Here is a 15,739-nt window from a genome sequence, read left to right as displayed (position 1 = left end):
CGAACTTGAATTAAATTCAAGAGGAAAAGGGAAAATAAAAAATGTTCCCAAATGGATTGTAAATGCTAAAACTAAAAGTTCATAAGGCCTAGGTTACAATAAGAATAATAAAAAGAAAAAAGTCTATGTCGATCTCCCAAGTAGCAAAGTCTGTACCTTTTGCGGAAAAACTGGACATCTAAAATCCAGTGTGCCAAAAGGGAACAGTATATTGTCTCCAATAGAAGCTATGTCGATCGTATTTGGATTAAGAAAGTTGATTCATGTCAAATCGACAAGGAACCCAAGAAAGACTGGGTTTCTAATTCTAACAATTAATTTTTCTTGCAGGTTCTAGTGAGGGGGAACAACTTATGGTATCTCGACAGTGGTGTTCCAAGCACATGACAGGTGATAATTCAAAATTTCTCTCACTGGAAACCTATGATGGGAGAACTGTGACTTTCGGTGACAACATGAAAGGTGAAATCATCGCCAAATGAAAAGTAGGAAAGTCAAGTTCCTATGCAATTGATAATGTATTTTTGGTCGAGAATTTAAAATCACTACTACAAAAAAGGGAAAAGAGAACGCCTCAAATATGCCTAAGAGAACTCCTTAGGAGCGTTCTCCATGTCACAGTTCTCTTAGCCTAAGAGAACGCCCCTTTTTAGTGTTTTCTTAAGTAAAATAAAAGAGAACATGTGGAACAAATAGGCGTTCTCTTTTCTTCACATTAAAGAAAACTTGCACCTTATTGAGGTGTTCTCTTTGGTACTTGTATAAAAATATACAACCCCACCAAAAAGAACACCTGCTTTAGGGAGGTATTCTCTTTTCCCTTACCAAATAAAACTAGTAATTACTGGAGGTGTTCTCTTTGCCCCTGCCAATAACTACTAATAAAAAAGCCGTACAATTGCAATTTACTTTTATTTTTAAACCACCATTTATATGACAAAAGACCTATATTAATAAATAAAAATACCAATACGATATAATTTGTACTAATCCATATATACCATTAAATATACGCGTTCATACATGCTATACCAACATCAAAAATTATAAACCATTTCATCATATAATTAGATTAGAATTCAACTATACAATTATCTTATTCCAAAAGTCAAATGTCATCAAAATTCTTTATGAATTCTAATCTTTAATAATTTCCATCGATATGATCTTATAACACACCATCCAAATCTTCTGCTTCCTTCTCCAATTTTTGTTGCGTATGTTTGACAACGTAAGAAATCCATAAATCTCGAACTTGATCAATGCTCTCCTGAGAATAAGTTGAAGGAGCCCTAGGGGAAAACTGCAAGACATTAATAATATATTAAAATTTTACTAAAATTCACAAGCCCCCTAGTCATTTACATATAAAATGATTAAATAGATAGAACCTAAATAATATATCAAAGCAAAACCATTTACGATGCAATAGTATAGTACTTACTCATAAATAATTTTACGAGCATTTTCACGCACTTTATTTTCCACACCAGCAGGATCTAACCAATAAACCAATCAATCAACAATTATCTATACAAATAGTAAAGAGCATTTCAATATTTAGATTATTAGTATTATAATCTCAGCCTTCAATTGACATTAAAAGTCTATAAGACACATAATCATACCCCCTCGACTATAGCATTTGTTAGTGATCCAACCTTAAGATGCATAAACACCACTGTGACAAACCTTATTGTTAAAATGAAGAGAAGAAACTAGTTCCAGTATCGCATTTAGAAAAACTGTCAATTTCAGCAAAAATATTAAACTAAGTTGAATGAAAAACAGTGTCACATATATAACCTGAATACTAGAAGAGAGGACTTTCCTTGGTGCTACAACAAATTTTGCAACATTGATAAAAAAGATAAATCAATGAAGTTACAAATAAAATGTAGTTCACCTGTGGGGAAGAAATTGCAGCATTAAGGAAAGGTATGGGAGCACACAGCATAGGTACATCCATACTGCTCAATGTAGTCAACAATGATCTGTAAAAGCAAGCTAACTAAAGTGACAAACTGGAAGAAACGTCAATTTTTATCAAAACTGTTTGCAACTTCATGTACCTGTAATTTAGCAGAAAATCATATACGCCATGAACACTATAATTACCATTGAAGGCTAACAAAGACTTTGGACTGTTTTCCACATCAGGCGTCGAACTAAAACGTTTAGCCTGCATTGGTTGATTGCAACAACAGATTGGAAAGTAAAAATAAGCAATATTTTAGGAAGAGCAGCAATACGTTTAATTAAAAACTGGAAACATCTTCCCATCAACTTTTTCTATCTCATCCAAACACTATTCTCAATCTTTTGACCCTGATAAGCAACTTCACTGCTACTCCTAACGAATAATTAAACGTATGTACAATAAATTCTCTTTGCTTTTTACTATAGTAAAATAATAATGCAACAAATGGAACCTGTCCTAAATTATGCTTCTCAATCTCAGAGAGCTCAACCAAATCCTCTCTACTAATCTGCTCCACTTCAGAACATAATGGCATAGAAAAACTAATATCCTGTTGACACAACGGAAAGAAAATGTTTCGAGAATAATTTCAAGATTAAACACGAACAAGCTACACATGGCCAAAATGGGATGGAAAGCATTAAACAAAAATTAGATCCTCACAATTTAAATCCAAAATAGAGATCATCATATTAGCTATATTATAACAACAATTCCATAAAAGACATTATGAATATAACATTCTTTAATTGCACTTAGATTTAAATTTTTAGTTTTTGATATATGATTAAAAAACTTTCAAATGTGATCATGCTTTTTAGATTATATATACAACCTTTACAACAAAACAATAAGAAACCAATACCACCCAATAGTACATAACTAAAATAGATTGATACGGAGGTTTAGAACAACAGACAAATTGCAAGCATCTAACAAACATATGGAGAAAAGAGTTTGTAGAAGTTAAAGAAATGAATCAAAAAGTGGATCTTAGCTTACGTGCTCCTTCAACAAGGATCTTAAACCTCTTGTAGATCAAGAAATATATGCATTGCACTTGCGCTTAACTTTCCCCACATCATCATGAGCAGTGAAAATTACAACAAACTGTGAAGTGAAAACTGGTAGAAGTTTTGCAAAATTAAAGATCAGAAGATAGAACTCTGAATAAAACAATCATTATATTGTTTTAGAAAATTCCCACCAACAAGAGCACACCTGATACTCCCACCACCATCCACTACCAACACCTTCCATTCATAATCCTTATACTCTAATAAGGCCCAGATTAAAACGTTATCTTCAAAGACCTTAACGATGACGACGGGCCCGTGAAAAGCCCTAAACAAATAAAATCTCATTTGAGTTAAACACAGACCCTAAACATAAACCTTAACAATTTTTCCAATCAAATTACTCTCAAAATGCTCTAAATCGCATAAATTTCACAAAATCAATCACATAAATTTCACAAAGATTACCAGTTGTGGGTTTAATCTATAACCCAAAAATTGAAAGGATAAAAACAACCTAGAAATTCAAAGAACAAGAAACAAGATCAACAAGAACAAGAACAAGAACAACCCATAAATTTGAAAAACTATTGCTCTACAATCGTGAAGCCAGAAATTCAAAGAAGAAAAAAATAGCAAAAAAAAAAAAAATTTACCAACCGTGGGTTTGATCGCAACGGTGTGGCGGCAAGAGTTCTGGTGTGCAGAAGGTGACAGAAGCTCCGGTGTGCAGAAGGCGGCAGAAGCTCCGGTGTGCAGAAGGAATGCGGTTTTACCAACCGTGCGTGGGTTTGTGAGGAAAATAGATTTTCACTTTGTTTGAGAGGGAATGGGAGGGCTGATTTGAGAGGGAAGGGGATTTTCACTTAATCGATTTTACAAAAATGCGCGTTTTGAGACAAAGGGATCGGAGTCGTTGCCAAAAATTATTAGTAAAAGATTTGCAACGACTTTGTTATATCTGTGTATTAATTATTTTTTGCAATGATATATATAATTACAAATTATTTATTTAATTTTAACAATTGAATTTTTCGTTGCAAAAAATAAGGTTATATCGAAAAATTATTTTAAGTGGTAGGGAAGTTAATTTTTTTCTTATTGCAACGATTATTTAGCAATAACAACAAATTTCGCAACAACTTGTATTTTTCGCAACGAAAAAAATATAGTCGTTACTAAAACTTATTGCTAAAAAAGATTTTTCTTGTAGTGATCGCTGATTTGAGAATGATTATAGCGCTTACAACGAACCCTAGATCGAGAAGTCAATGGCGTTGGTGAGTATAATCGCGTCGAACTACTAACAATTGTTGATGATAGTAGCGATTATTGATAATTTGAAGAATTTTTGAAGATTAATTTTGGGGAAAAAAGGTTGTCGAAGAGAGATAGGGACAGTGGTATGAATGGTGGTTCAATTGCATATTCTTTGAGACAAAAAAAATTTCATATTATTTTCAATTTGGCGGTTTTTTGGTGTGAAATTTTTAAGAAAAATTAAGAGAACTTACTACTAGGAAATTAAGAAGTTCTCTTTGGTCAAGTTGTGGGTCAAAGAGATTAACAAAGAGAACTGCTATGTTAAAACATTGTTTTCTTTGGTCTAAGAGATCTCTTTTCTATTTAGGAGTTCTCTTTATGTATGTTACCTTTTAACAAAGAGAACTGCTATGTTAAAACATTGTTTTCTTTGGTCTAAGAGATCTCTTTTCTATTTAGGAGTTCTCTATATGCATGTTCCCTTTTCCCTTTTTTCTAAAAGTGAATATAATTTACTAAGTATTTCTCAGTTCTGTGACAAAGGTAACTCTGTAAATTTCACTTCTGAAAATGTATTATTTCTAGGAGTGACACAGGAGACATTGTTCTGGAAGGGATCCGAAAAGGGAACACTTATGTTGTGCACATCAACACTGTTTCCAAATCGAGTCTATCTTGTCTCAGTATCATAGAGAAAGATCCTCTTCTTTGGCACAAACGTCTAGGTTATGCTAGCTTTTCTTTGATTAATACATTAAGGGGCCGTTTGGTTCGCACAAGGGAATCGGAATGGAATGAGGAAAGGGAATGAAGGACAAAGGAATGGATTCCCTTAATTTAGCCTAGTCGTTTGGTTGTGTTCAGGAAACGGAATGAAATGCTCATTGATTCCCTTTGTGACTGTTTGGTTCAAGTTAAGGAATCAAATTATGAGTTTTTAAATTCTTTTATATTTTTTTCCAAAAATAACTAGTTATTATATGATAAACTTGAAAAACTTATTTTTAAAAAAATATCATTAACCTGTATCATCTTTACCTGTAATATGAAGATAAAAAACATAACTCTAAATAATATCATTATAGCTCCATTGATTACAAATAATAATAATAACAACAACAACAATAATAATAATAATAATATTAATAATAATAACAACAACAACAACAACAATAATAATAATAAGAGCAATAATAATATAAATAAAATTAATAACAATTTTTTTAAAAAAATGTGCGACTATACCTAGGTCGAGTCGCACTTTTTGTGCGACTTGACCTAGGTACTGTCGCACTTTTTGTGCAACTGGTATTTTTTAAATTTTTTTTTTTAATTTCGAATTATGAAATTTTTTTGTTTAATTAATTTATTTTTTAAGTTATTGTTATTTAAATAAATGTTGTAATAAATTGTTTAATTTTAATATAATATTATATTATGATAATGTTATTATAATAATTAGTTTTGAATTTAAATAATTTATTTGAATGTTTAATTATTTTTTAATATAATAATAATATATTAATTAAAATTTAGTTTTTAATTAATTTTTAATTTTTTATTAATAATTTTTTTATTCATTTAGTTGATAATAGTGTTATTAAGTCCAATGACAAATTCGTAATTTTTTAAAGTCCAGGGGCAAATTCGTAATTTAATTAGGGGGTGGCGATCAAATGAAAAGAGTGGCAAATTATAACAATACCCATAAATCAAAGTTCAAATTTTAAGTGATGGGTAATGAAGTGGGGAATGGGAATAGAAAAGTCTTGGGGAGGGTGGGGAATGAGTGTGGAATACTTTTGGGTAAACACAAAAATAAAAAAGGGGAAAGGGAATGATAGAATGTGGAAAACAAACAACAACAAAGAGAATTGGGTTTGTCCATTCCCTTTCCCTTTGATTATTACATCCAACCAAACAGCCCCTAAGATTCAAAGACCTAGTAAGAAGATTGCCATCCATAAAATTCCTAAAGGATGAGATTTGTGATCCTTGTGCCAAAGGAAAACATGTGAGGTCGTCCTTTAACCTAAAGAATGTGGTAGAAAGAAATTGAAAATTCAAGCTTCATGAATTATTGTAATGAACATGGCACAAGTCATAACTTTTCTACACCTAGAGCACCACAACAAAATGGTGTGGTAGAAAGAAAAAATAGAACATTAGACGAAATGGCTACAACCATGTTATTTGCTAGTGGTCTTCCTAGAAATTTTTGGGCCGAGGCTGTCAATACTGCATGCTATATTTTAAATTGTGTACTAATAAGACCAATCACTTCTAAGACACCCTATGAATTGTTTAAAGGTGTAAAACCGAATATTTCCTATTTTCGTGTCTTTGGATGTAAATGCTTTGTTCATGTTAATGGAAAACGAAACGTAGGAAAGTTTAATGAAAGAAGTGATGAAGCAGTATTTCTTGGCTATTCATCTCATAGTAAAGCTTATAAATTTTACAGTAAGAGAACTATGTGTGTAGAAGAAACCGTTCATATTTTTTTTTATGAAACTAACTTTATGACAAGTGAACAGGATACAAATAATTTCAAAATAGGTCTTCCAAATTTAGAGGATGATGAAAATGTAACTAAAGAGCAAGATCAAAGAACAATAGGAGAACAACTGATTCAAGAACTAACCGTAGTACCTGAATAATCAGAATAGACGGTAAATGAAGACCAGCAAGGTGTTCCCAATCCAGTTGTTCCCAAAAATGAACAAAATGATCAGGTTGAACCTGAGCAGAATAATAATCAAGTCAGTGACCCTGTGCCCACAATTGTTCCTACAAGAGCATTTGTACCCAAACCATGAAAGTATCAAAAATGTCATCCACTTGATCTGATAATCAGTGATTTAAATAAGAGCACACAAACCAGATCCCAAATGAGAAATTTATGTGCACACTTTGCGTTCCTCTCTACACTGGAACCCAAAAATCACGAAGAAGCTTTAAAAGATTCCGAATGGGTTGTTGCCATGCAAGATGAACTGAATGAATTTGAAAGAAATAAAGTATGGCACTTAGAACCCAAACCAAAACACAAAAAGGTGATTGTACTAAAATGGGTATTCAAGAACAAATTTGATGAACACGGAATCATTGTAAGAAACAAAGCAAGACTCGTGGTTAAAGGGTACAACCAAAAAGAAGGAATCGATCATACAGAGACATTTGCTCCGGTAGCAAGGTTAGAGGCTATCAGAATTTTAATTTCTTTTGCTACTTTTATGAATTTTAAATTCTATCAAATGGATGTGAAATATGCTTTCTTGAATGGTTTTCTTGATGAAGAAGTCTTTGTGGAACAACCCTTTGGCTTTGAAAATCCTTCTTTTCTTGATCATGTCTATAAGCTTGATAAAGCTCTTTATGGGCTAAAAAAAGCTCCTAGGCAATGGTATGAAAGATTATCAAAGTTTTTGATTGTAAATAACTTTGTTAGAGTTAAAATTGACAAAACCTTATTTTCAAGAAGAGAGGCTCTGATATTTTTGTTCAAATTTATTTTGATGATATTATTTTTGGTGTTACCAATGATTTTCTATGTAAAGAGTTTGCTAACCTAATGAGCACTGAATTTGAAATGAGTATGATGGGAGAATTAAATTTCTTCCTTGGTTTGTAAATTAAACAAACAGCTAATGGAATCTTTATTCATCATCAAAAATATATAAAAGAACTTCTTAAGAAATATAGTCTAAATAATGCTAAAACAAACCACACACCAATGGCTACAAATGTTAGATTAGATGAAGATACAAATGGTATTGATGTTGATCAAACTATATATCGAGGCATGATTGGTTCTATATTATATCTAACCGCAAGTAGACCCGATATTGCTTTTAGTGTTGGTTTATGTGCTAGATTTCAAACAAATCCCAAAGAATCACATCATACATCTGTGAAAAGAATTTTGAGATATTTAAAGGGAATAGATGACATGCCCTTATTTTATCCAAAAAGTGATGTCTATTATTTGAAAGGTTATAGTGATGCAGATTATGCAGGAGATCTAGTAAACAGAAAAAGCACTTCACGTATGGTACATATGTATATATATATATATATATATATATATATATATATATATATATATATATATATATATATATATATATATATATATATATATATATATATATATATATATATATATATACATATATATATATATGTGTGTGTGTGTGTGTGTGTGTGTGTGTGTGTGTATGTGTGTGTATATATATATGTGTGTGTGTGTGTGTGTGTGTATATAAATATATATATGTATGTATGTATGTATATATATATATATATATATATATATATATATATATATATATATATATATATATATATATATATATATATATATATATATATATATATATATATATATATATATATAATTCTTTCTAAAATCACCACTTAACACACACCACTATCATAGGCAAAATTATCCAAATTACCAAGCAATTCGTTGTACATACCAAGCTTAATATTACAACAAGAATAAAATGCCTTAAACCTTAAAATTCATACTTATACAACCTACTACTATTTGCAATCAAATATAAATTTCAATATGTCTTAAAGTTTAAAATTCGTACTTATACATGTACAATACTATAATTCTTCTATCATCATTTACATCTATCAACTAGTCAAATTACCAACATTCCAAGTGAGATTCACATAACTAGTATCAAAAAACGAGAAATTTGTTGTATAGCCCATGATTTAATCCACATAACAAAAACAATTCATAAAAGCACAACCCATGATTTAATCTATAACGAAAACAAACTTAGAATTACAAACTTAGATTCGCATGACATAAACAAACTTTTAATTACAAACTTAGATTCACATAACCAAAACAATACATAAAAGCACAACCCATGATTTAATCCATAACAAAAACAAACTTAGATTGTTTACAAAACTTGGAACTACAAACTTAGATTCACATAACAAAAGCAATGCATAAAAGCACAACCCATGATTTAGTCCAAAAATAAATTCATACTTATACACAAAAACAAACTTATAAGAATGCCATGAAGCTTGAAAAACTAAAAGGTCAAAAAAATTATACCTTAGATTGTTTAAAAAGCCCTCATATTGTATGCTTCTAAGAATAGCTTTATGTACCTTAACATACCTTGCATCAAAAAACGAAGACAACAATAAATACCGTTACTATCAAAAAACCTAAGTGTGATTCACATAAATAGCATACAAAAACTAAGCCCTAAAACACCATGAAACATGAAAAACTAAAAAAATGAAAAAGAACAACAATTTTCGTGGGTTTTGATGAAGAAATTATACCTTAAAAAAACGAAGCCCTAAACAATTGCGTGGGTTCTGAAGAACAACAACAACAACAACAAAAATTTTCGTGGGTTTTGAAGAAGTTAAAGGTTGAAGAAGAAGAAGAAGAAGAAGAACAACAACAACAACAACAACAACAACGACAACAAAAAAAAATTTTCACGGCTTGAAGAAGAGGGTTGAAGAAGATGAAGAGATAAATGAGGAAATGTCTAAGTAAGGCACGTTTTGAAAACAAAATATACTTTCGTGGGTTTTGAATGTGATGTATGAATGAAGGCGGGATTTTATAAAAAAAATAGGGCATATGTTGCGGTTCTCTAAGAACCGCAGCATATACCCTATCTTTTTTTGGCCTAATTTTTCTACTACTTTTATGTTGCGTATTTGTAAAATCGTAGCATATGTTGCGAAGCATATAATGTTTTTTCCGCTAGTGAACCAAATCAATTTGAAACTCATATCTTATGTTTGCATGGGCACTCTATGAGTCATCCTGTGACTCGTTTTGTAGTCTGTCTACCATTCGCGACATGTCCGACAAGTGTAACATAATGGTATTGTGAACAATACACGCTCAACATTGGTGAGCCGTTTAATCATGCACACAACATTTGTTGTGGCCTATGTACCGACCATTTAGGCTAAAACATTTTTGTATACAATAGGAGGAATCTACTCCTTTAAGTGATGATAATTCAAAACACATATTAAATTCAGTAAATAAATTAAGTAATTATATTTAGTTGTTTAAATAGGTAAATCATATTAGATATTACGTGCTTAATTGATAAATTATTTAAGTCCAAAATATGTTGAATAAGTTTAATTAATTAAAATGACTTAAGTTAATTTTCTTTATTAAGATAAGCTTATATTTGAATTTAAATATAAACGTGTGTTTAAGGTGTATTACACGTTTTATTATTTGAATGTTTGAATAAACAATTTGCTTGGCAAACAAGTTTTACTAATTATAGGTTTTCCTATAAGCGTGGAGATATTTTTTTAACCTTAACTAAAAATAGAAAAAAGAATTTAAATTAAAGCTAAAATGTAGGAATTTAATATGGCTTATATTTACATGTTATTATTATTTTTATTATTGTATTTTAAATATCTTGTATGAGTATTAACGTGGCAACACATCAAAGAGTTAAAATAGCCAAAAATAGTATCAAAAATGTGTTTGAATAAGTCTTCAATGGAGTGTCAGTTTTGCTTGCGTCTCAAGGTTTTGAAGACTTGCCCAGATTGATGAGATTGGTGAGCTTATCGGATGAAGCTTCCTTGGTTTGCAAGATTATGTTGAGGCGTGACATATATATATGAAGCTTCATTCAAGGATTAAGAATTGCAACACTTCTAACAAATTTTCTTTCTGTTTGTATTGAGATATAGTATTCATAAAGTATTGTAAAACTTAGTTCATCTAACTCTTTCATTTGTAATAGGATTTAGAGTTAAAAAGAGTTAGAACTTTTGTTATTAACTACGCCTAAAGCTTATAATACTTTTTAAAGTATTCAATTTGTTTTCTCTTTTGTGAGATTGAGATTAGTGCTTTTATTAAGGAAACTTGTAAGAGAAGATAGATAGAGAGATCTTCTAAGTCATCTTAAGCTCATTAATAAAAGGAATGTCCTAAAAAGAAAAATGAATATTACAAGAAAAGCAAAAAGAAACAAGCGATGGTTACTAAGTGGAGGGACTTCGAAGGATCAACCGAATCGAAAAGTGAAGATGGTCAAGCTCACATATGTCTAATGGCTAATGATGACAAAGATGATGATATAGAACAAAATCATAAGGAGGTACTTCACTATCTTAACTCTTGTTCTAAAGACGAATTAGTTAAAGCGCTCTTTGATATGTTTCAAATTGAATAAATCTTAAACGATGAGAAAACACTAGTGGAAAAAAACGTATTTGCTGCGGTTATTGTATATACGCAGCAATAAAACGGAAAAAAATAAGAGAAAAAAAAAAAGAAAAGCAATTGTTGCGGTTTTTGGACATAACCGCAGCAAATAATCCATTGCAAGCTTAATTGCTGCGGTTAAGCTTGTGACCGCAGCAAATAACCCTAAAAAACGCCTAATTGTTGCGGTTTTGTATGGTGACCGCAGCAAATAACATTACAGCAAAAAATGGAACACATGAGAAGAAATATTTGCTGCGGTTTTGTCCCTTGACCGCAGCAAATAGCCTTTGTTTGTTTATTTTTTTTTTCAAAACCCGCCTCTTATAACGTTCCATTCCCTCTTGTCTTCTTCATACATACACGAAAAACCGCATACTGTACCATTGTCTTCTTCAACTTCTTCTTCTTCAAGTTCCATTCCTCTTCAATTTTACAAACACGAAAAACCTACACGGTTCTTCAAGTTCGTTAATTACATTCTTCTTCAAGTTCCTTCTTCTTGTTCAAGTAAGTTCTTCAAACCTATTCCAATATAAACCGACGACATTTCAATATAAACACACAAAATTTCAACGTATTGTTGAGTTTTCTTGTTTAAATCTATTACATTTCAACCCACCAATGTTGCTTTTCCTTCAAAAACTCACGAAACCCACGAATTTAGGGCTAACTCTTCACGAAACCCACGCTGCTGCCTACTGTTGGAAATTCATCTTTGGTCTTGTTCATCTCCAAAACCCACGAAATTAAGGTAGTTTTTCTCATTTTAATTTGTTAAGCATTTAAGTTTTGCAAGATATTCATGAAAACAATCGAAAATTAGGGCAACTGTGTGTATATTTTAGTTTTGGTCTCTAGTTCGTTGTATTTATTATATTTATTTTACTAATTTGCATTATTCAAGTTTTTCATATATATGTTTAACATTACTTGAATATATATATATATATATATATATATATATATATATATATATATATATATATATATATATATATATATATATATATGTATATATATATATATATATGTATATATATATATATATATATATATATATATATATATGTATATATATATATGTATATATATATATATATATATATATGTATATATATATATGTATATATATATATATATATATATGTATATATATATATATATATATGTATATATATATATATATATATATATATATATATATATATATATATATATGTATATATATATATATATATATACATATATATATGTATATATATATATATATATATATATATATATATATATATATATATATATATATATATATATATATATATATATATGTATATATATATATATATATATATATATGTTTTACACAAGTTTTGGTCTCTGTTTTACATATATATGTTTTACATTATTCAAGTTTGTTAAATATTTGTGATATAATTTGTTAAAGATATCATTTTAGTAATTTGTAAGTTTGTTAAATATTTGTGATATATGTTAAAAATGTGGTTTGTTGTTAATTGTTATACTTATTAGAATTAGAAATAAGTATATATGTTTACAAGTTGTGTATTAATTTTGTTTTGAATCGATTAATCACACTAATTAGGATGACAAACGATCGTTCTTGGATGTATGGAAGCATTAAATCGTCGGAATTTATTGATGGCGTATTAGAATTTTGTAGTATTGCGGTTGAACATCAAGTTAGGACGGGGGGAGTTGGTTTTTATTGCCCATGTGTCAGTTGTGGCAATGTATCAAAGGTAGATAGTGTTGATATCCTTAGGGAGCACATACTTCGACGTGGGTTTAGGCCTCAATATCATGTTTGGGTTTGGCATGGTGAGGAGGGAGTTTACAAAGAGAAAAGTGTTGTTGAGGACGTCAATAATGTGGCCGATGTCAATGAGGATGTAGTAGATCATGTTGATGGGTATGAGACAGATGAAGAGAATGTCGATGAGGATGTGGATCGTGTTGATGAGATGATGGAGGGAGTCGAGGATGAGTTAGGAAAACGTCCTCGTGTTTTTGACTTGTTGACAGAGGCTTCTCAAAAGCCTTTGTACCCTGGATGTACAAAGTTCACCAAACTAACAGCAGTGTTGACAATTTTCAACATTAAGTCAAAGTTCAATTGGAGTGACGCTAGTTTCACAATGTTATTAGAAGCGTTAGGTGAGTTGCTTCCTGAGGGAAATGAACTTCCAAAGTCGACATATTATGCCAAAAAGCTCATGTGTCCTTCCGGCTTAGAGTACCAGAAGATTCATGCATGTCCGAATGATTCTGTGTTGTATCGGAATGAAAACGAGAACTTAGAAGAGTGTCCTAGGTGTGGGTTATCGTGCTACAAGCGTAAAGGGGCTCGGGATGCTAAAGGGCCCCCGGCTAAGGTATTGTGGTATCTTCCAATAATACCTAGATTCAAGCGCTTGTTTTCTATAAAGAAAGATGCGTTAAATTTGAGGTGGCATGCAGATAGGGTGAAGAAAGGTCACTTGCTCACACATCCATCTGATTCTCCGGAGTGGAAGAGCATTGATAGGTTGCATAAGACTTTTGGGGATGAGGTTCGTAATTTAAGGCTCGGACTGTGTACGGATGGAATGAACCCGTTCGGCAATCTTAGTTCTCAACATAGTACTTGGCCGGTACTTTTAGTGATCTATAATTTGCCACCTTGGTTGTGTATGAAGCGTAAGTACATAATGCTTTCGCTTCTTATCTCGGGTCCTAAACAACCTGGCAATGACATAGATGTGTATCTTGCACCTCTCGTTGAGGATTTGAGAAAGATGTGGGATGAAGGCGTTTCAGTGTTTGATGCATATGCTAATGAGGAGTTCACCTTGCGTGCAATGCTTTTATGCACCGTTAATGATTTTCCGGCATATGGCAACTTATCGGGGTATAAGAACAAAGGGAAGAAAGCATGCCCGATATGTATCGATGACATGGAATCCACGTGGATTCCTAAGTGCAAACAGGTATTCATGCACCATCGAAAGTTCCTCCCACGAGACCACCAATATCGTAAGAAGAAGAAGTTGTTCAATGGGGAGGTTGAGGACCGTGTAGCTCGTCGACCGTTGACCGGTGTTAAGTTTTATGAACAGGTTAAGGGAGTTGAGACTGTATTTGGTAAAACGGGGCAAGTGCAAGGAGGTGAAGGCCGATTATGGAAAAAAGAATCAATCTTTTGGAAGCTTCCATATTGGAGAGATCTACAGGTTAGGCATTGTTTTGACGTTATGCATATAGAGAAAAATGTATGCGATGCCATACTCGGGACTCTCATGAACATTCCGGGTAAGACAAAAGATGTTAGGGCCGTGCGAGATTGGTTTGAATGTAAGGGTCTTCGTCCGGAGTTGTGGGCACATGTTAAGGTGAGTAAGAAAAGAAATAGAGCTGATGATGAAGTTGGTGGCAGTAAGAAGAAGATGCTTAATGACAAAGTTTATTTGCCTCCAGCTTGCTACACATTGTCCAAAGCAGAGAAGCGGACTTTTTGTGAGTGTTTGTATGGCATTAAGGTTCCGTCTGGGTACTCATCCAACATGAAGAGATTTGTTAGCCTAAATGGTGAGCTGAAGTTGGAAAGCATGAAATCTCACGATTGCCATGTAATGATGCAAGTGTTCTTACCAATTGCAATCCGTGGAATACTGCCAAAACATGTGAGATATGCTATTACCGAGCTATGTTCGTTCTTCAACACAATTTGTAGTAAAGTTCTTGATCCCTTTAAACTTGATGCACTTCAACTCGACGTGATTGTAACTTTATGCAAGTTTGAGATGTATTTTCCACCTTCTTTCTTTGACATAATGGTTCATCTTATTATCCATCTCATTCGTGAGATCAAACTTTTGGGTCCAGTTTTTTTAAGGTGGTGTTATCCTTTTGAAAGACACATGGGTGTTTTACAAAACAAGGTGAGGAATCCAGCACAACCCGAGGGGAGTATGATTCAAGGTACTGTGAGCGATGAGATTAGTAACTTTATAGCCGAGTATTTGGCCATGGCAAAGCCTATTGGACTTCCCACCTCTAGACATGAAGGAAGGCTTGAGGGAAAAGGAACAATTGGCTCCAAATCGGTCACACCTCCTCGAGAAAGCCTTCTACAAGCACACTTGTATGTGTTGCATCATATTCCGGAAGTTCATCCTTTTTTGAGTGAGCATTTTGATATATTGCGCGCAAAACATCCTTCTAAAGGGG

The 15,739-nt window shown here is 31.9% G+C and overlaps 1 protein-coding gene across 7 annotated transcripts; it reads right to left on the bottom strand.

Annotated features, from left to right (window-relative positions):
- Positions 1–952: 952 nt before the first annotated feature.
- On the bottom strand, positions 953–3,874 carry LOC130824315 (uncharacterized). Of its 7 annotated transcripts, none has more exons than XM_057689250.1 (7): positions 3,658–3,874; positions 3,203–3,325; positions 2,984–3,105; positions 2,433–2,531; positions 2,073–2,182; positions 1,907–1,994; positions 953–1,303 (listed from the first exon to the last, which is right to left on the bottom strand). In XM_057689250.1, the coding sequence occupies exons 4-7, from the start codon at positions 2,514–2,516 to the stop codon at positions 1,169–1,171; spliced, it is 417 nt and encodes a 138-aa protein (XP_057545233.1). In that variant the 5' UTR covers positions 2,517–2,531; positions 2,984–3,105; positions 3,203–3,325; positions 3,658–3,874; the 3' UTR covers positions 953–1,168. The 7 variants fall into 7 exon arrangements, 4 of the variants coding, with proteins under 4 accessions (XP_057545233.1, XP_057545231.1, XP_057545234.1 ...); XR_009046705.1 differs by lacking the exon at positions 2,433–2,531 and adding an exon at positions 1,445–1,499 and having other exon boundaries at positions 1,164–1,303; XM_057689252.1 differs by lacking the exon at positions 3,203–3,325 and adding an exon at positions 1,445–1,499 and having other exon boundaries at positions 1,164–1,303; positions 3,658–3,873.
- Between the last annotated feature and the right edge of the window lie 11,865 nt (positions 3,875–15,739).

Source organism: Amaranthus tricolor, chromosome 9, assembly GCF_026212465.1.
Source record: "Amaranthus tricolor cultivar Red isolate AtriRed21 chromosome 9, ASM2621246v1, whole genome shotgun sequence".
NCBI lineage: Eukaryota > Viridiplantae > Streptophyta > Magnoliopsida > Caryophyllales > Amaranthaceae > Amaranthus > Amaranthus tricolor.
The sequence above is the reverse complement of the archived record's forward strand: the minus strand, read 5'-3'. Positions and strand labels throughout refer to the sequence as shown.